The sequence below is a fragment of the Mus pahari genome, chromosome 19 (assembly GCF_900095145.1).
Source record: "Mus pahari chromosome 19, PAHARI_EIJ_v1.1, whole genome shotgun sequence".
Taxonomy (NCBI): domain Eukaryota; kingdom Metazoa; phylum Chordata; class Mammalia; order Rodentia; family Muridae; genus Mus; species Mus pahari.
This window is the reverse complement of record NC_034608.1, coordinates 1,413,512-1,433,116: the sequence shown is the minus strand read 5'-3', so window position 1 is coordinate 1,433,116 and position 19,605 is coordinate 1,413,512. Positions and strand designations below refer to the sequence as shown.

Here is a 19,605-nt window from a genome sequence, read left to right as displayed (position 1 = left end):
GAGAGAGAGTATGTGCGTGCGTGTCTGTGTTAGTCTCGGTCTGTGTGTAGTGCTTGTACTGTTGAGGACCAGGATTCTAAAACAGGTTGGTTCTAGAATTATACAGGCACTTTGTGGGTCCTATCCTCTTAAGGTTTGGGTTAGTGGGGAATCTTATGCTTCTCTCATCACCCCTCACCACTGCTCTGAATCCTTTAACATGGGGATTCAAAGAGTGGGATCCCTGTGCTGTGAGGGTCTGAATTGTAGCAGCTTGTCCGAGGGAGGGCTCAGTTGTGCAACGAAGCTTGGGAAGGGCTGGTTGCCACCAAATCCTTTCTTGTGTTAATCAGTACTACTGTGGCTACAGAAAAAAATTTGAAATCAGCCATTGGCCTCGCTTGACCCTTGACCCCAGACTCCCTGTCCCTTAGGTTGCTACTCCAAGCTGGCTATGACACAGAGCTCCGGGATGGAGATGGCTGGACACCCTTGCATGCAGCAGCCCACTGGGGTGTGGAGGATGCCTGCCGTCTGCTGGCTGAGCATGGCGGGGGCATGGATTCGCTGACCCACGCGGTAAGGGCCATGTCAGGAGGTGGGGCAGGGAAGGGGAGAAGGACTCACCTCAGCATCATCTGCCTCCTCCCTACCAGGGGCAGCGTCCCTGTGACCTGGCTGATGAGGAAGTGATGAACCTTCTGGAGGAACTGGCTCAGAAACAGGAGGACGTGAGTCTCGACTCTAGTTTGCCTCTTTACTTGGCAGCTCTGAGGAGGTAACAGTAACTGGGATGGCTGGCGTACTTTGTCCCTTGACACCCTCAGTCCTGGGACCTTCTGTTCCCACCTGGTGGCCCAGCTCTGGTTGAAGTCTATGAAAGGGGGCACCTCTGGGTATATTGAGGAGGTGAGGCTGTGTTTCCTGTCTGCTTGGTGAGGAGAGAGCTGGGACATAGGTTGGGCCTATCCTCCTGTTGTCTCTAGTGAAGGGATGGTGGATGTGGGTCCCAGGCAGATGGCATGGGCTGGAATTTCAGTATTTAGTGAGGTGGCCCAGACATTGTGGGAGTCAACCAGAAGACCCACTGGGAACATTCTGCAGAGATGAGTACTGTGGTATACTGAGATGCAAGGAGGACACGGGCAAGCGGCATTCTGGTGACGAGACCTGGGTTTATGGCAGCCGGCATTCTGGTGACAAGACCTGGGTTTATGACAGCAGACTGCGTTTACTCTGGGAAGGTGGCTGTTGTCATTGAGCTGAGAGCTTGTGTGTGATAACCAAAAAAGGAGACAAAGAACCCTCTGCCCTGGCCTGCCCTGCCAAGAGTTAATCAGCATCTAGATGTGCTGAAGAGTAGAGAGGAGGTCCGAGCGACCTGTTAGCCCCTGGGAAGTAGAAGAATCCCTCTGGGAATAAGATTGGAGGCCAGTGACAGTTGAATCAGACCAAGCCTGGGAGAGCTTGCATAAGCCCCAGAAATGGTGTGCTGCTAGGATACTGAGTTCTCATGTTTGCACAACTCTGCATAAAGTGTGGCTAGCCCAGTTATGCATGATGGCCCTGGAGGTAGGGAGGTGGCACAGAGATGGGGAAGCTAGGAAATCCAGGAGGAATTGTACCCTCTGGCCTTCCCCAGTTGTCCCCTTCCATCCTTACAGCTTCGGAACCAAAAGGAAGCCTCCCAGGGCCGAGGCCAGGAGCCACAGGTCCCTTCAAACAATAAGCACAGAAGGTAAGAAGTGGTTGGCTTGGGGTGAGTTGAACTCATCACCAGACATGGACAGTGACATTGTCCTTTCCCTAGGAGCTCTGTGTGCCGTTTGAGCAGCCGCGAGAAGATCTCCTTGCAGGATCTATCAAAGGAGCGCCGGCCTGGTGGGGCGAGAGGACCCCCTATTGGAGACGAGGATGAGGGAGATGAAGCTTCAGCTGGTAGGGTCTGAGGAAGGACTGCTGGGCCTGGATTCATGGGACTCCAAACTATCAGAGGCAGCTGACGTGTCCTTTGACATTCCCTTTCTGTTCCTGTACCACAGAGCACCCAGCTGTGGAACCAAGAACCCTTAATGGTGTGTCTTCCCCTGTGTCCTCCAGCCCTAAGAGCCCTGTGGTGAGTTTGATCACCGCGTCCTGATGTGAGGTTGGGGCAATGGCGGGACACTGTAAATACCCCTAGCTCCGGTCAGGAAGATGGCCTTTTGACTTGCTTCCTAAGTCCTCGTGGACAAAGAGCTATGTTTTGGTGACACCCGCCCTGGCTGTGACTTGCTGTGGCTCTCCTGGGGTTATACACTTAGCTTCAGTGATGGAGACCTTCTCTCTCCTCCCAGCTGCCAGAAGAGGCTCCCTTTTCCAGGCGCTTTGGTCTCCAGAAGACAGGGAGCACTGGTGCCTTGGGTCCTTCAGAAAGGAGGGCTACAGAGGGAGTTCTCGGTCTGCAGCGCTCAGCCTCCTCCTCCCTCCTTGAGAAGGCCTCCACTCAGGTAGGTGTCATGAAGTGTGTTGGGTAGGGGAGAGGTGGGTGGGGTGTCCAGGCTTCTGCCTCAGGACAGAGTACCTCCTTTGTTTTACTCCCACAGGCCAGGGAGCCCCGTCTTGCCAGAATAACCCCTACCCCTGCCCAGAAAGTGCCAGAGCCCTTCACCCTGTAAGTACCTGGAGCAGGGCAGGGGGCATCAAGTAAATGCTAACTGAGAAACTCCCACTGTGGTCTGACTGCCTCAGGGCCTTTACTCCTCCTGTAAAATCCCTCATTCCTGTCTGCCTTGGTTGTCACTTTTTCCCTAGGGCCCACCAGGACTGCCTTGCTAACACTGACACAGTACATATGCCTGGCTCATTCTCTTTATTTTATCCAAGCGCCTTTTCTCCTCAGGCTCCAGACTTAACTTTTTTGGCTGCGGTTTGTTTTTTGTCTGTTTTGCCCAGAAATGACCCCTTTCAGTAGTGACAGCTGTTTTATCCTCTATGGTCTCTCCCATGCCTGGCACAGAATTGCAGGCTTGAGGAATACTTGCTGATGAATGAATCCATGCAGGTGTGAGGCTGCCATGCCTCCTTCTTTGGATCCCTCTGCTCCACCCTCCAGGAGGGAGCCTGGATCCTCAGTGAAGCCAAATGTCCTCACAGCCTCTGCAGCGCCCCTGGCCGACTCCAGGGATCGTCGGAGGTAAAGAGGCTACGGGCAAGCAGCACTGAGACAGCAGTGTTTGGGAATCTTTAGGGCTCTGTCTGGTACTCGTGGGATACTGTTGGTCTAAGGTCTGTGGGAGGTGAAATGTCCTCTGCTAGGATGTGCACCCTTCTATAGTGTCATTCACTGGTGTGACAGCTCCCGAGGAACAGGACACTGACTCAGTTCTGGCTTCTCCACTCAGGTCCTACCAGATGCCTGTGCGTGATGAGGAGTCCGAGTCTCAGCGGAAGGCTCGCTCCCGCCTTATGCGACAGTCTCGGAGGTCCACACAGGTGTGGGCTTGGGCGAGGACCTGTGCTCCTGGGGCTGAGGGAGGAGGGCAGGGTCAGAGTCTTCCCTGATGGTTCTCTCTGCTAGGGTGTGACTCTAACAGACTTGAAGGAAGCAGAAAAGGTGGCTGGGAAGGTCCCAGAGCCAGAGCAGCCTGCCCAGCCCAGCCTGGTGAGCAGGGTCAGGTGAAATGGGGTGGGTGGAACCCATCTCCCTGTTTCTGACTCTCTGCCTTCCTGGCAGGACCCTTCTCGGAGACCTCGGGTCCCTGGAGTGGAGAGCGCTGAGGGCCCTGCCCAGAGAGGTGAGGTCTGCTTCCTGGGAAGTCTTTCCCTAGGGAGCCATCCTGTCTCTCACGTAGTCTTTTGTTAACTTGGATGGAATCAGGTTCCCTGCATAGTAGACAAGGTTCCTATCGTAGTGTCTGGGCTGATTCCCGCCAATTCCCCAGCAGAGGCGCCCGAAGGGCAGGGCCAGGGACCACAGGCGGCCAGGGAGCATCGAAAAGCTGGCCGTGAGCGGAGGGGGCCAGCAGAGGTGAGGGTGCTGTGTGGAGGGTTGGTGGGCTGGAGGGAGGGCGGCCTGGACTTGGGTAGAGACTAAGCTTCTGGGGTCTTCTTCAGGGGGAAGAGGCGGGGCCTGCGGACCGGAGCCCAGACTGCAGGTAGCCTGGGTCCTGTGGAGGCTGGGGCACATTTCTGGGGTAAAGCTGGCCTTCTAAGGCCTGTCCCTTCTGTCCAGCACTGTGGATGGCGGATCCCAGGTCCGCAGGCAGCACTCACAGAGAGACCTCGTTCTAGAATCCAAGCAGGAGCCTGATGGAGGCTTCCGGAAGGTGCAGCATCCCACCCCATGCCCCACCCTACCCTGCTCTGCTCTCAGCTGATGGCCCACATCAGCTCCTTCTGAGTCAGCCTGCATCCTCTGTTTTTCCCAGCTGTACATGGAGCTCCGCAGGGAGAATGAGCGACTTCGTGAGGCCCTGACAGAGACCACCCTGCGTCTGGCACAGCTCAAGGTGGAGCTGGAGCGGGCCACGCAGGTATAAGTGTGTTAGGGATACTGAGAGTCGGGGCTCCAGTGGGCGGGGTCTGGCCCTGGCTGGGAGGTCAGAGGTTCCTCGCTGGTGACAGGGCTCTGGCTAGAGTGGAGTAAGGAAGTAGCTCCTGACTCCAGGTCTCTTCTGTTCTCACCAGCGGCAGGAACGCTTTGCTGAGAGGCCCGCCCTCCTTGAACTGGAGAGATTTGTGAGTTGGGCTGCTGGGGGTGGACCACTGTGCCCCAGACTTACCCTGCCCCTTGTCCTTACCCTGCTCTGAACCTGCCCCATGTCTTGCAGGAGCGCAGGGCTCTGGAGCGCAAGGCAGCAGAGCTGGAGGAGGAGCTGAAGGTAATGTGATGGGCTTGTGATGGGCAGTAGCCAGAGCCCAGCCTACCCAGCACCACCCAGCTGACTCCACCCTGTATCCTAGGCCCTCTCTGATCTCCGGGCTGACAACCAGCGGCTCAAGGATGAGAATGCAGCGCTGATCCGAGTCATTAGCAAACTATCCAAGTGACTCTGGAGGAGTTACCGCACCATATTTATACTGCTGCTTCTGACACACGCACCCTTTCCCCCGCGTGAACATGAGTGACAGGGCTCTGGGGGAAGTTGCTGAGAAGCCATAACCTCTCGGGACCTCAGAACCGGGAGGAAAGCACAGAGTCCCCAGGAACCAGGGGGGCCTCTCTGAGACCAGGATAGAGGTGGGAGGCTGAGCCAGGTAGGGAGACGTTGCTGAGAGTGGACAGGCACCAGAGATGGGACCAAGAAGGAAGCAAGGACCAAGAGACACAAATATCAGTATCCAGAAGCAGAGTGGTTGCCCCAGGGTCCCACCGCACGTGTGATGCTACCCAGCACCCCTCTCCCTCCCCAGCAGGGATCCAGGAATGTGCCAAGAGTCCCACTGGCCTGTGCCAGGTGGGCCTGTATATAGGGTCCATGTGCAATAGGGAGGGATGTCTTATATTTTTGCTGCCTCCTCCCTACCCGTTGTCTGGGGAGGGGGAGAAGGTATTTTTGAGACAAAGCACAGGCACCATAAATAAAGTGACATTGCCACTCAGTGACTTGGTCTCCTTCTTGTGGGCTCAGGCTGACAGCCCATTTGGATGGGGTACACTTGGGGGCAGGGGTTGGAGTATGTTCACAGGTTGGGGAGGGCACCTTGCTAAAGTGAGCAGCTGGAGCAAAGGGTCCCAGATGATGTGGGAGGGATTAGAAGGATGCTCATGGTGCTGTGATAACGGGCTGGGCACCCAGAGTTGCCCTCAGTTCCTCTGAAAGGAGTGGAGTTGGTGGCTGATACTGAAACTGGGATGGGTCACATAGAAAACTCCAGAAGTGTAGCTTCCCTGGGGAAGGAATAAATGATGGCAAGTTCCTCCAGTCCTCCATGGCCACATGGATGGCCACATGGACGGCCACATGGACTGGAACAGCAGGAGCCAGTCTTGAGGTGCACTGTGCCTCCATCCCACGGTCAGAAGCATGAGATGCATGGTACCCCCATCTCACGGTCAGGAGCAGCTGCCTACACTACCGCTGGGCTCCGTTCTGCCTACTGGGGTACCAGGGGTGAACAGCTCAGGCTAGGAGCCAGGGCTCTGCAGGAGAGGTAGCCAGTGTATGGGTTTCAGCTGTGGTGCTCTGGAAAAAGAAGGGGAGAGAGCAGTGGGTGTGGGTGGGTGGGTGTTGTCTGGAGTGGACTATATGTGGCATGTATTTTATGTGTGGTGCATGGCATGGCTCATGGGTATGGGTTACATGTGGTGTGTGGTGTATGTTGGGTGTGTATCTGGTGTGAGTGTATGGTGTTTATGATAGTCTGATACTAGAAGGTAGCAGAGTGAGCCAATTGTCTGAAGGAAGCACATTTTCCATGATGAGAACCACGAATACAAAGGTCAGAGTAGAGTAGTCTGGCATGCTAAGGTCTAGGAAGGAGCTTGGACCTGAATAGCAGAGGACAGGGCAGAGGTGCTGGCCTTGTGCAGGGCTGTGGCTCTGCTAAGGACTTGAGCTCTGAGGTAGGAGGTCTGGCCACCAGACCGCCATCAGTCTTAAGTTGTAACAGGTCCCCTTGGCTGTACATCGATATAGACTGGAGGAGTGACGGACAGGGTGATCAACAATGCATGAAGTCAGGATAAGCAGGTAGAAATGATCAGATTCCAGACCAGAGGGAGCTACAGGCAGCTGATGTTCCAGCAAGCCAGCTGGTCCCTGCCTGCACTTCAGCCTGCAGCCTGGGAGCTCACTAAAACAGTTTGGGCACACTGCTTGTGATTTTAGTTTCTCTTAGAAAAAAAAGGCAACGGGGCATTTGCCAGGAATCCCAGCATTCGGGGAAACTAAAACGGGAGGATTGAGACTTTGAGGCTATATCCAGACTGTCTCCAACAAAACCAACCAACTTACCACCCAATCCTGACATAAGGTATGATTAGGCGGTGATTAGGTTCCAAAGGGCCTATCTCTGGCAGCACAAACAGCATGAACCAATGCCTGGAGTCCTGAAAAGGGAGGAAGGGTGGCCCTGAACCTGGAGTGGTCATGTGCATCAACTCTCATGCTGGAGTTAGGTTTTATCCCATATGTCAGGAGAAGCCAAGGGACATGCTTGAGGAATAGACAGGGAGAGACATCTGCAGTGGCTTAAATGTTTTAGGTTGTGCGTACAGTGAAGCTGTCAGCCAAAAGGCTGGCTTTTTTAGGTTGGATTTGAGGTGTGCCACCTGCTGGCTTAGGTAAGAACTGAACTGCCTCGGGAGCAGGGGCAGACTGCACTGGTGGGACTCTTGGAAGTGTCTTTTTGTTTTGTTTTGTTTTGTTTTGTTTTGAGACAGGGTTTCTCTGTGTAGCCCTGGCTGTTCTGGAACTCACTCTGGCTGGCTTCGAACTCAGAAATCCGCCTGCCTCTGCTTCCCAAGTGCTGGGATTAAAGGCGCGCGCCACCACAGCTTGGCGGAAGTGTCTTGAGGATGCAAAGAGAAGCGCCACCTTAGGGATATCTAGGCTGAATGAGAAAACCAGCCCTTATTAGCCACCTAAATAAACTGGACAAGTTGTAGGACTTGGCAGGGAGAAACTTCTCTAGGGGACTGGAAGACCCAAGAGCCTATAGCATGCCAAGGAAAAATCCAGAGCTCCATAGCTGGATCCTTGGTGGCTGGCACAGGCATCTATGGCATGCAGGTGAGCTGGGCCAGAATGATGGAGGCTGCTCCAACCAGCAGAAGCTGTAAGTGCGAAATGCCTCTGATTGAAGGGGTTGGCCCAAAACGGAGGGTGGGAGGAGACGCCCTCCGCGTTTGAAAGGAAAATCCCAGGCCTTGTGGTAGGTGACAGGACCAAGAACAGCAAGGAGCCAGGAACGGGTTTTGAACCAGAGACTGGAGGTAGTGCTAGAGCGAGGATAAGAGGAAGCCTGGGTTGGAATATCCAGGCTTCCATGGAGAGAAAATATGGGGTGTCTCCTAGATTTCTGGCTCCTTGGTAGCTGGCAAGAGAGGGGGACAGCAGGTGGACTTAGCCTAAAAGGAGGCTGTTTATAGCGCATCACAACGCACAGGGCCATCATTGCGCCTCTTGGACGTGCCTCTCTGGTAGTGTCTATGCTCTGTCCCTTTCCCCGTTCCCATCAGTCCCTCTGGAAGAGTTCCGGTCAGCACCGTCAGTGCAGTCTGCCCGCCAGGATAGCGGGGAACTCAGGCTGGGCGATCCTTTATGGCATCTACTGCCACTGGCGATGGGGAGGAGTCTGGCGACTGTTGTCCTACGGGGCGCTGGGAACCCCATCGTCTCATCACTTTTTGTGATCGAGCCAGGATCAAATGACTTCTGTTTTGGTCTCGCCTTCCACTTTTTTCTTTTGCTTCTCCATCACGGCCTCCAGCTCTGATACTTTTTCTCTGTCCTGGAGGGGGGGGGGTAGAAATCAAGACCTGAGTATGTGAATCCTGGGCGCCCCCTGCCCCCGCCGCCTCCTCAGGGCCTGGGCGATCCTCTCACCTCCAGCAGCGCGCGCTGCACAGTGACTTGGCTGTACACTCGCGCCCCTTCCTCGGGGCACACCGCCCGCAACTCTTCCTTTTGCAGCGAGAAGAGCTGTGCGCCGGTCAGCACGCCGAGCGCCTCCACAGTCCTACAAAAGCAGCAGAGGCCACCACAGCTCAAGCCCCTTCAGCTCCACCAATCATGTCGCACCCACCTAGCTGCTTGTCCAAGCAGAGCTCTCAAGCGAGGAAGTTGGGGCAGAGAGGCTCTGGCTCCGGAGGTGTCGGTTTTCAGAAAAGGAATGCTCTTCCCTGTGGTCTCCGATTGGGCGTTGCAAATTGCCCCACAGTTTTCCCGCTCCCACCCCCAGACCAACTAAAACCTTGACTTCCAGGTCTGTTACCTGTCTCTGCAAAGTAGCAGCGGGACCCCACTCACCCGGAGCTAAAGCCCTTGGACTGCAGCCAGGCACGGACCACCGAGGCCTCAGAGCGCGGGCTGAGCTGGGGCTCCTGGGCTCGGGGCCCCGGGGTTACCCGACTGGGACCCGAACGTCCCTGCGCCAGGCGCGACTGCAGCTCCTCATTGACACATAGCATCTGGGAGAATTTCTCTGCAGGAGGGAAACCGTGAAGGGAGGGAGTGTGCACTCAAGGTGCTGGGGCCAGGGATTCGGGAGCCTCTAGCTTGCCCAGAGTGGAGCCTGAAAAGTGAAGACAGCGATCACTTCCCAGAGTGACTCACCACTACTCACCCTTCTCGCTGGGGTCCAAACTGTTTAGACTGTCGCAACTGTCCCACTGGGGCCGCACCTGAGTTGGGGCTGGAGCTGGGACAGGTGGGGGAGGAGGTGTGCTTGTCTCCTGGAAGGGAATGAAGAGGGGCGGGGTGGGGGGGTGGAGCGAGGGAGAGGCAGAGATAAGGCTTCCATCCTCTTTCTCAATAAACGGAACACTCCACTTTCCAAGAAGTACCCTTCACACCTAATCTTTTTCGTTCTCATCCCCAGGACCTAAGATCTGGCCCCCGCTTTTCCCCGGAGAAGCAAGAATGTGCTGACTTACTAGGTGTCTTGCGGGGCTTTGGCTGCGGTGCACCTGAGGTCCAGGATGGGGTGTCAGGATATTATACGGTACATAGCCCTCTTGTCCCTGATGGTCTCGAACCTTCCACCATTTGCGCTTGTCATCCAGGACCTAGGTGGGGAATAAGCAGAAAATTCGTGCCCTGGTTCTATGTGTAGTCCGTGCAGAACCGGCCAATTCCAGGGTCTCAGGCCCCCACACCGCTAACCTCCAACACATCTCGGTGCTTGACAGATAGCTCGCTGCCATTTCGGGCCTGGAAGTCATAATTACACAGAACCCATTTTCTGGCTTTCTCTTCTAGCTGGGACTCAGTTTCCAGTTCTGGATCTTGATGACTAGGGAGAATGAAACGGGTAGGAGATAAGGAGGTAGCCGGCCTCAAGGGTCTGGATTATCAATTGCTCATGTGAGGCGGGGTTAGAGCCAAGCAGGAGCCAGAGCAGGGTCCCAGGTTAATATGTTAATATAGACTTGACATTGGAGTCACAGCTTGAATATAGTTTGCTCATTTCCTTGCCTGGCATCATGCAGTAAACATGATGTACTATAATTACTGTTTAATTCTTTATGGGGTGGTGGGGATGGGACCCAGGGCCTATTGTGAATGCTAAAGAAGTACTTTACTTCTGAGCCCCAATCCTCACTTACATTTTTTGTTCTTAATTTTATTTGTGTGCATTTTGCCTGCACTTATCACTTCTTTTCTTTTTTTTTTTACTTTTAAAAAAAGATTTATTTATTATTATATCTAAGTACACTGTAGCTGTCTTCAGATGCACCAGAAGAGGACTTCAGATCTCATTATGGATGGTTNCTGGGATTTGAACTCAGGACCTTCAGAAGAGCAGTTGGTGCTCTTAACCACTGAGCCATCTCTCCAGTCCCACGTATTTTCTTTTTAAAGATTTATTTATTATATGTAACTACACCGTAGCTGTCTTCAGATATTCCAGAAGAGGGAGTCAGATCTTGTGGATGTTTGCGAGCCATAATGTGGTTGCTGGGGTTTGAACTCAGAACCTTCAGAAGAGCAATTGGTGCTCTTAACCGCTGAGCCATCTCTCCTTGCCTGCACTTATGTATGTGCACCATCTATGTGTGGTCCTCACAGAGCCCTAGAAGAGGGCGTCCTAGAGCTGGAGTTACAGCCAGTTGTGGGCCAGCATGTGGTACTAGGAACTGAGCCCAGGTTCTCTGCAAGGGCAGAGAGTATTCTTAACCTCTGAGCCATCTCTCCGGCTCCGCACTTGCATTTTTATAAGTGAGAATAGTAGAACTCAGGACAGATAGCTAGAAACAGCAGATCTACTCTACTGATCACCCGCTAGGATAAGGAGCGAGGTACAAGTAGTAGCCAATGCATGTGCTTATACCACACTGCATGCCAATCATGTTCAGATTCGATTCTCCCGGAACTACAGGGTAGCTCCATAAATGTGGGTCCTCTTTGGTTCCCTCCTCCTCTAGAGATTTCACTATTATCCCCCTCCCACCCTTTTTGTGGTGCAGGGGATTGAACCCAGTATCTTGCATATGCTAGGCAGACATTGCACCATTGACCTATGTCTCACCCCCTTACTAATAGAGTCTAGGCAAGTACTCTACTTCTGAGCCACACCCCAGACAGGTAAGCCATAGCCACAGTCCTTCACTGGCTGGAGTCTAGGCAGGAATTCTACCATTAACCCATACTCCCTACCCTCACTACTAGCTTCTCAGGCAGTCACTACTCCTGAGCTCCCAACCCTTTACTGGTAGATTCTAGGCAAATGCTGTCACTGAGCTACATCCCAGCTTTTTGTTTTACTTTATCTATATAGATGTGTTTGTCTGCATGTAGGTCTGTGCATAACTTGTGTGCCTGGTGCCTGCAGAGACCTAAGAGAAGGTTGGATCTCCTGGAACTGGAGATATAGATGGTTGTGAGCTGCATGCATGGGTGATGGAGACTGAGCCCTGCTCCTCCGAAAGAGCAGCTAGTGAAGCCATTTCTCTAGCCTCTCCCGAGCCTCCAATATTTATTTATTTATTTATTTATTTATTTATTTATTTATTTATGGCAAGGCCTTGCAGCTTTGCACAGGCTGGCCTTTGAGCTCATTCTGTAGCCCAGGTTGGCCCAGAACTTTTGATCCTCTTGCTTCATGCTTTTGAATAGCAGGGATGACAGGATGGGAATAGTGGAATATGCCCCTTATTTCACTTTTTATAGGGAAGGAACTGAGGTACAGTGTAGTAATTAATGGTCAAGGCACAAAAGAAAGGTGTAACTTAGTTGGGCCTGGCAGTCCTTCCTTGTGAGGGTCACTCTGAGCTGATCCCTATGCACTAGATCTGAACTCAGGTCAAACCCTTCCGCTCTCTGTAAGGCCCTCACAGCACCAGAGACTTCTCACATTTCCAGGCAAAGAAACTACATCCAGAGAAGGTGAGTAAAAAGCCAGAGGTGCCAAGTCTGAGATTCAAAAGCAGGCAGACAGAGGACACAGGGTCCTGCAACCCCAGATAGCTTAGGGGACAGTTGGCTCTGCCCCCCCCCCCAACAAGAGAGCCCTCATCCCGGATCAGGCCTACCTGTGGAAGGGAGAGGGGGGCTCTTCAGGGTCTTGGCACCCCCTGTGTGGGGCTGACAGCTCCCAGTGTGCCGTCCCTGCTGAGACCCTCTGCTGGGGCCCTCACTTAGACCCCCATGCGTATTCTCCAGCTCTAGAGTTTTGTTCTCAATCCACACCCACTCCTTCCACTCTTGGCCCCTATTTGCCCAAGGATCCTAGAGTTGTGACCCCCTCTCCATCATCTTCTTCCCCTGGGTCTACAAACCCTCAGCTTCCACAATTTTTTAGAACCATAAATTTAGGTCTCTAGTTCTTTCTTTCCCAGCAAAGTAGGCAGGAATCCAGGTGTTGACCTTCAAGTCCCTAGATCTTTTGATCTCTGCAAGCGCTCCAGTCTGCCCCCCACCCCACCCCAGTAGGTGCTACTTCTTAGAGCATTAGGAAGCCAGAAGTCCCACCTCAGTTAGTGGCCCAGAGACTGCCAACACTTTCTAATATTTTCTCATACTTGTCCCCAGCCTCTCCAAGCACCAACCCTGTTTTTTTTAGGTCTTCATCTTTTCCCTAACATCCTGTGCTCTTAGGACGCAAGCATGATGCTTTTCCTGGTTCCAGAACACCAAACTGCACTTTTTCAGTTTTGTTTTGTTTTTTTGTTTTGTTTTGTTTTTTGAGGATACTGGGGTCCAAGCCTGTAGACCTACCCACTCTTAGCACCTACCACTCACAGCTTCAGGAATCTAAGCCTCCATTCCCTCTTCCCTTGGACCCACAGATCTGGGCCCTTCCCCCCTCCCTCCTCATTCCTACCCCCACCCCAGCCCCAGTCCCGCCTCCTCACCACCTCACCCACCTGCAAAGAGCCGGGAAGGCAGAGGGGGAAAAAAAAAAGACAAGAAAAAAGGGAAGAGTTGGAGTCAGAGCCGGGTGAGCCTGGGACTCAGTCCTCCCAACCCCGCCCCTGGCCGCTTTGCAGCGGACACTCACCCATTGACCGCGACCTGGGGGGCGCTTTGCTGCGGGAAGTAAGAGAGCTTGGAGTGAGGTAGGCTAGACCTCAGACTTCCTGGCTCACCCCTGTGGTGCAGATAGGGGGAGCTTAGTGCTTCCCTGGCAGCTCTGCCTCACCTGCCTGCGCCGCTTCTCGTGTTGTAGCTGTTTTTCCACTGGGTCCTCCCAGGGGCGGCCCTGCGGATCAGTGGCCGGAGGCTCCCAGCCGTTGTAGAATTCCGGACTGTATGGAGACCCTTCTTCCGAGGGCAACTCCACCCTGTCATCAGGGACCCATCAGAGGTTAGGCCAAACCAACACAGGGACATTATTTCACAACATTTCTCTTTTCCTGCAAACCTGGCCGCTTTTACCATTCAAACTCGACTCAGTACATTATATTTCTTTCTTTAAAAAAAAAAAAAAAATTAAGCCAGGCGGTGGTGGCGCATGACTTTGATCCCAGCACTTGGGAGGCAGAGGCAGGATCTCTGAGTTCAAGGCCAGCCTGGTCTATAGAGTGAGTTCCAGGACAGCCAGGGCTACACAGAGTAACCCTGTCTCATAAATAAATACATAAATAAATAAATAAATAAATAAATAATGTGTTTGTATGTATGTAACTGTGTGTATCATGTGTGTACCTGGTGCTCACAGAAGAGGGCATCAGTCACCATGTGGGTTCCCTGGAAGAGCAGTGTGTGCCCTTAGCACCCATTAATTATATTTCTAAACACACTGAGTCCACTGTCATGCTTCCCCCAGCCTCTGATGCCAACGCTTTTCCTGTTTTGGAGCGCAGGAAGTCTGAGCAGTCCTGATAGCCCAGGCTAGCCTGGAACTTGCTTTTCAGACAAGTCTGGCCTCGACTTGCAGACAATCTCCTGACTATTTTTGAAGTGTTTGATTACATAAAATATTTATCTGTTCACTTGTTGTGAATGTGTGGGTGTGGGTGAGCACATGTGGGAGTCGGAGGGCAGTTTTGTGGAAGCAAATATCGTTGTCCTCAATGACGTATATTCCTGTAGAAACTCCCACCTCCAAAGCCCCCATTTTTGTGACAGGGCCTCCAGCTTGCTTTCTAGCGGAGGATAATCTTCAACTTCTGATCTTCCCGTCACCCACCAAGAGCTGGGAATTACAGCTGTGCAGCACCACCCGAGCCTCTGGCTACTTTCTCAACACTTACATCAATCCATCTTGCCCAGTCTCGAGCTCCACATCCTCCCTGAAGCCTCCAAGCACAGACTCCCTTTCAACTTCCTATAAGTCCCACATTTTCCTTGTAGCTGAGTCCCACTCACCTAGGCAACCCTCCTTGCCCTCCAGTCTGTCTCTAAATTCTCTAAGCCCCACCATTTGCTTCAACCCGACTATCTGATTAGATGATAAACCTTTCCTACACGCTAATGTGGAGCCTTTTCTCCAGTTGAATCCTGGCATTTATCTTAAGTCCCACCCCCTCCTCAAATTTAGCAGGGTTCTTCAGGCAAGTCAAACCTCTACCCTCTAGTTTCCTCTCTCACCCTGGGCAGGTCCAGGAGTCCCCCAGCGAGGTCCATAGTTCGTTTTCTCGAGGAGTGACATTGTCTCGGAGCAGAGTCACAGCCTCCAACGTCAAATGTGGTCGTCGCACACTCCTCGCGAACTCAGGGCCGCCTGAAGTGTTCACAATCTACCAGGCCAACAGAAATGAGCACGCCAACAAGACCTTCTTGAAGCTAAATCTCAAACCTTCTAAAGCAGGGGAGCCCCGAGGGCTGAGAGCGAGTCTCACCATCTGCAGAGGTCCAAACAAAAAGTGCAGCAGCTCTGGAGAGGAGGGGTTGGCGATGTTGCCTCGCAACCGGGCCTGGAGTGAAAGGAGATGTATTATTAGTGCAAGAATGATGGATGGGTCAAAGTGCCCTCACTCCATCGATGCCCAGCAATGGATGCCTCCTCACCAGCAGACTGAAAGCGTATTTGATTTTCTGAAGCACGTCGGTGTATTCAGCCTCCGTGGGTGGCTTGGCCCTCAGTGTCAGCAGACCCTCTGTGCGTAGGGAGCAGGTGAGATGGTGGGGACACCAGGAAAGCATTAGATAACAGTTCCAAAGGTGTAGACACCCAAACAGATGGCCTTAGAAGTCAGACCTGGCTGGTGGTGGGAGACCCCAGAGAGAGAGGATAAGTTCGATGTGGAGGCCCCCTTACCTCCGGCAGCTCGGCGTCGTGTCCTGCGGCCTCTCTCGCGGTGCTCCAATACCCGGGTAGCCTCTGCTGACTTTTGCAGTCTGGATACAAAACTCTCCACGTCGTCAAACACGTGGTTCAGAATATCCTGCCATAAGCAAGAGAGGTAAGAGACTCAGACTCTGGTCTAGGTCCAGGGTTCCAATCTTAACTTCTGGACACACTCCCTTAGTCAGGCCATGCCCATAACTGGACCAGTGGGTGGTCTATATCAAAGACTCTAGCTATACTTCTAGAATTAAGTCTTACCCCCGACCCAGCATCTTGTCAGCTAGTCACACCTAGACGTGCCACGTTCCTGAATCTCGTTCCCCACTCCAAGTCTGACTTGATTGTCAAGGAAATCTTTTTCTCCTAGCAGGTGCCTCTCACGCATGCTCACCACATCCCTCTCCGCCTGCAGACCCGCCAGCTCAGGACCCCTTGGGCCCAAGTCCGGGGAGGCAGGGTCAGCACTGCTAGTCGTACGCGCTTGGTCAGGTTTCCTCGCTTCCTCAGTCTCTGGAATTGACTCCACTTGGGGTCGCCCGCGGACTGCGGATGGTTCCACGGTGTTGATCACCGCGCGGACAGACGGGCGACGCTGTAAGGGCGGGGTCTCTGCTGCTGGAGAGGCGCCGCGTCGCAGCTCCTCCTGCGTCGCCCTGAGTAAAGAAAAGGGGGAGACCGAGGCTGGGGCAACCGATGGGACCAGGAAGAGAGGGGGTCAAACGAAGGCTGGGCATTTCATAATGAGAAACTGGATACGAAGATGGAGAAACCAAAGACCAAGACAGGCTAAAGTAGAGGATTGGTACTGGGCGGTCACCTTGTCTGGGAGGTACAGGTAAGACCTGGCCAAGGCTAACTTGTGACCACATTCAACACTCTAGACTGTTCGTATCAAGCTCATTTCTTAGCTGAGGAGAGTGAGGTCCATAGATGGGAGAATTTTTTTTCCAGTGCGCTCTGCATCTGCTTCCCCCTTCTCCTCACCTGAGCGCAGCCGCCCTGCGTTCCCCACGTCCGGAGCGGTAGTTCTGCAGAGCCCCTTGGATGTCCTCACGGATCAGCTCCGCCTGCCAATCATACTTTAAGATCTCCCCTCTTACGTCCCACCCGTTGCCTGCCCAGGACTCTTGTTCTCAGCGCTTTGCCTCCGACTGTCTTGGACAAACCCCATGGACCCCCATCTTGGTTCTGCCTGCTTTCAAAAATCTTTTCTCTATTTTTCTCAAAGCCTTAAAGCGTCTCAGTCTTTGGTCTGCATCTTTTTCCCATCGTCACATTCAGTCTTGGTCTAGAGTTCAACCTGTCCTCAATTCTGGCTCCCTCTCAGACCCTCTTTCCTAGGCTATGTCCCTCTGTTTGCCACAAGCCCCGCCCCAAACATGGAAGCCCCGCCTCTGATCATCTACTAGAAAAAAAGTGACCCGGAGCCACGCCCACTCACCCCGAGGAGCAGGCCCTGGAAGAAATGGACATCCGGCTGTGCACGCTCTGGCTCCTGGCACACCAGGAGTAGCAACGAGCGGCTCCGTCCTCGGGGCATCACCGCGTCGCAGCGTACGATGGCATCGAGAGGATATGACTCTAGTTCCTCCTGCAGGACGGGGTCGCAGGGTAAACGGAGGCACAGACTCCTATCACTGCTAGAGCAGTGCCCAGGACTTGGTGAAAGGTAACTGAAAGAGTTCAGGGGCCTAGAAATAACACCCTGTTTAATAACCTAGGCTTCAAAGGATAGCTTGCCGAAGTTCCCAGGAGGAAGGATGCTTCGGAGCCAAGACTCACCCTCAGATCTCAGCCCCATTTCTCTTTACCACCCAATTGCTCCCTGGCACCTTGGAGACTGGATCAAGCAGAGTGACTTGACTAGGTGACACTCTCAGTAGCATCTCCTGTGCCCAGACGCGTCCCTGGCTGTCCATGACTGCCAGCTTTCTGGAAGCATCTTCCACAGTGTGCACACCGTCTTCTTCCCCCAAGCAGAAGGTGACCAGGTGCTGGCAGGAGACAGAGTAGGCATCTGAGTCCCAGGCTATGCCAAGCTGGTGCTGAGACGACTAAGGGCTTCTAGAGGTAGTTCCTGTTCAGCCACACTTCCCCCACAATGCTCTCCTCAGACCCTTTGAATCCAGACCTCAGTCTTCCTCCCTCAGACCCTTCAGTTCCTTCAGTGGCCAGCACTGATTAGATTTCCTTCCAATTAGGACATCTTCAAACCAAGATGGGAGGCTCCTCAAGGACAACAAATAATAAGGATTGAACTCTTTTAAGTGCCTCCTCTGCTTTGCATTATAACACCCCACATTCTCTCCTGGACCACAGAAGTGTGGCTGATTTGGTCCTGCATCCTGTACTGGGGATGGCTCAGAGGAAGATCAGACAGAACTGAGTTCTCAGGCAACGGGGACAGATGTTCATGGGGAGAGAAGAGCTGAGTTTTCCTAGAGTCTTTTCCTTCCTTCTTCCCTCCCTCCCTTCTGCCTCCCTCTCTCTCTCTCTTATTTATTCACTTTACATCCTGATGGCTGCCCCCAGCCCCAGTCCCTGTTCTCAAAAGGCCTGTCACTTCTTCAGGCTCACCTCTCCCTAAGAAACGTCTTAGAGAAACAAAGACCCCAGACTCACATTGACGTGATACTGGGACACATCAGCCATAACCACGGTGGAGTAACGTTTCCTCTGTTCTAAGGAGAGGAGGGAGGGAAAGTGCATGCAGGAGTCAGACTGCAGCCTGGTTCCTTAGACCCTGACACCAGCCCTCCTCCCTCAGACCCAGAGGTCCATACCCCAGGCCTCCTCCCTCAGACCTAGGATCCCCGACCCAAGCTCTCCTCTCTTAGATCCAAGAGTCCAGATTCTGTCCCCTCCTCCTCTCAAGACCACAGACTGCATTCTCTCTTCTCCCTTGTTCTTGGTCGCCTTAACCCTCAAGCTCACCATAGATAGACTTTGCACTTGGTTTGGGTGCAGCTTCAGGCCTGGTGAAGAAGAAAATAAGGGGTTAGAAGGACGATGGGGCTGGGGATAGACCCTGCAGGCAGGCATCAGGGAGGGTACTGGAGAGCGGTGCACGGTCTGAGCAGGTGAGATCGGCCCATCAGTGTTAAAGAAGATGGTATGGTATAAGCAGGGTGTAGTGGTGCACGCGTTTAATCCCAGCAGTCAGGGGGCAGAGGTGTGAGTTCAAGGCCAGCCTGGTGTACAAAGCGAGTTCCAGGATAGCCAGGACTGTTATATAGAGCAACCCTGTCTCAAAAAATCAAGACCAAAAAAAAAAAAAAAGATACAATGTAATAATGTGTGTATGGGGGGGGGCTGCTCTACATCACATAGACCTGTATTCAAATATTCTGTCTATTTTTATCTGTCTGTCTGCCTCTCTTTTTTCCCTCTCACCCTGAGATAGAGGACCCTAGTTCAGTTCTGGGTAACCAGGCCAGGCTGCTCACAACCAGCTATGAAGCCCTGGCTGTTCCGAAATTCACTACAGTAGACCAGGCCTCAAACTCATAGAGATTCTCCTGCCTCTGCCTGCCAGCTGCTGGAATTAAGAGCATGTACCACTATGCCCAGCCCCTCCCTGCTCTCTCTTTTAGTAAAAATGCTTTTGCAATTTTGAGATAGAAGTCTTGAAATCACCATGTAGCTTAGGATGGCCCCGAACTCCTGTCCTTACTGCCTCGACTGCCAGTGTGCTGGGAACGCAGGCATGGACCATCATATCTGGTTCTAGGTTAAAATTCACAAAGCTGATGGGGGCTGGAGACTGGGCTCAGTTGTTAGAGAATTTGTTGCCTTTCTAGAGGACCCTAGTCAGTTCCAGGGAACCAGGCCAGGATGCTCACAACTACCTGTAATTCCAGTCCCGGGGGACCAATGACCTCTTCTAGCCTATGCAGACAGACATCCCTCCACCCTTACACACACATCAGAGAGACAGAGACAGAGAGAGATAGAGACAGAGATACAATTTAAAAAGTCTGGTGGCTAATCTTGGTTGTCAACTTGATTACGTCGGAAATCAACTAAAATCCAAGTTGTTGGGCACGTCTATGAGATATTTTCTCAGTTGGGTCATTTGATGAGGCAAAGACCCATCCTAGTTCTGGATCACACCTGTGGTGGCAGCCCACATAAAAGGACACGGGAGAAGGACACGTCTATGTTTTGCCTGCTTGCCCTCACTCTTGCTGTTCATCTATCCTCCTGCTGAGGCCTTTCTTTGCTGTGTTAGGATATATATATATATAT

General features: G+C 52.9%; 2 protein-coding genes across 6 annotated transcripts in view; one reads left to right on the top strand and one right to left on the bottom strand.

The window, feature by feature from the left end:
- Ppp1r12c (protein phosphatase 1 regulatory subunit 12C) overlaps window positions 1-5,563 on the top strand; it is a 21,867-nt gene extending 16,304 nt beyond the window's left edge. The window contains exons 5-22 of one of the 3 annotated variants that reach the window (XM_021218859.1): window positions 414-558; window positions 636-710; window positions 1,644-1,717; window positions 1,790-1,917; window positions 2,022-2,095; window positions 2,316-2,468; window positions 2,565-2,632; window positions 3,023-3,154; window positions 3,363-3,453; window positions 3,539-3,622; window positions 3,695-3,755; window positions 3,906-3,988; window positions 4,075-4,115; window positions 4,193-4,286; window positions 4,389-4,493; window positions 4,648-4,698; window positions 4,791-4,841; window positions 4,924-5,563. In XM_021218859.1, coding sequence (XP_021074518.1) covers window positions 414-558; window positions 636-710; window positions 1,644-1,717; window positions 1,790-1,917; window positions 2,022-2,095; window positions 2,316-2,468; window positions 2,565-2,632; window positions 3,023-3,154; window positions 3,363-3,453; window positions 3,539-3,622; window positions 3,695-3,755; window positions 3,906-3,988; window positions 4,075-4,115; window positions 4,193-4,286; window positions 4,389-4,493; window positions 4,648-4,698; window positions 4,791-4,841; window positions 4,924-5,010 — 1,597 coding nt within the window. In that variant the 3' untranslated portion in view covers window positions 5,011-5,563. Of the gene's footprint in view, window positions 1-413; window positions 559-635; window positions 711-1,643; window positions 1,718-1,789; window positions 1,918-2,021; window positions 2,096-2,315; window positions 2,469-2,564; window positions 2,633-3,022; window positions 3,155-3,362; window positions 3,454-3,538; window positions 3,623-3,694; window positions 3,756-3,902; window positions 3,989-4,074; window positions 4,116-4,192; window positions 4,287-4,388; window positions 4,494-4,647; window positions 4,699-4,790; window positions 4,842-4,923 lie in introns of all 3 variants that reach the window. The other 2 variants (XM_029531970.1, XM_021218858.2) reach the window with 2 other exon arrangements.
- A 2,311-nt stretch (window positions 5,564-7,874) lies between these two features.
- The window catches only part of Eps8l1 (EPS8 like 1), a 14,891-nt gene continuing 3,160 nt past the window's right edge, over window positions 7,875-19,605 (bottom strand). For all 3 annotated transcript variants that reach the window (XM_021219451.2, XM_029531968.1, XM_029531969.1), the window contains 18 exons: window positions 18,292-18,332; window positions 17,980-18,038; window positions 17,190-17,351; window positions 16,799-16,948; window positions 16,342-16,424; window positions 15,749-16,010; window positions 15,328-15,454; window positions 15,078-15,166; window positions 14,909-14,983; window positions 14,658-14,806; window positions 13,267-13,408; window positions 13,126-13,154; window positions 9,789-9,918; window positions 9,560-9,691; window positions 9,250-9,358; window positions 8,934-9,108; window positions 8,511-8,643; window positions 7,875-8,415 (listed from right to left, as the gene is read on the bottom strand). In XM_021219451.2, coding sequence (XP_021075110.1) covers window positions 8,329-8,415; window positions 8,511-8,643; window positions 8,934-9,108; window positions 9,250-9,358; window positions 9,560-9,691; window positions 9,789-9,918; window positions 13,126-13,154; window positions 13,267-13,408; window positions 14,658-14,806; window positions 14,909-14,983; window positions 15,078-15,166; window positions 15,328-15,454; window positions 15,749-16,010; window positions 16,342-16,424; window positions 16,799-16,948; window positions 17,190-17,351; window positions 17,980-18,038; window positions 18,292-18,332 — 2,134 coding nt within the window. In that variant the 3' untranslated portion in view covers window positions 7,875-8,328. The remainder of the gene's footprint in view (window positions 8,416-8,510; window positions 8,644-8,933; window positions 9,109-9,249; window positions 9,359-9,559; window positions 9,692-9,788; window positions 9,919-13,125; window positions 13,155-13,266; window positions 13,409-14,657; window positions 14,807-14,908; window positions 14,984-15,077; window positions 15,167-15,327; window positions 15,455-15,748; window positions 16,011-16,341; window positions 16,425-16,798; window positions 16,949-17,189; window positions 17,352-17,979; window positions 18,039-18,291; window positions 18,333-19,605) is intronic.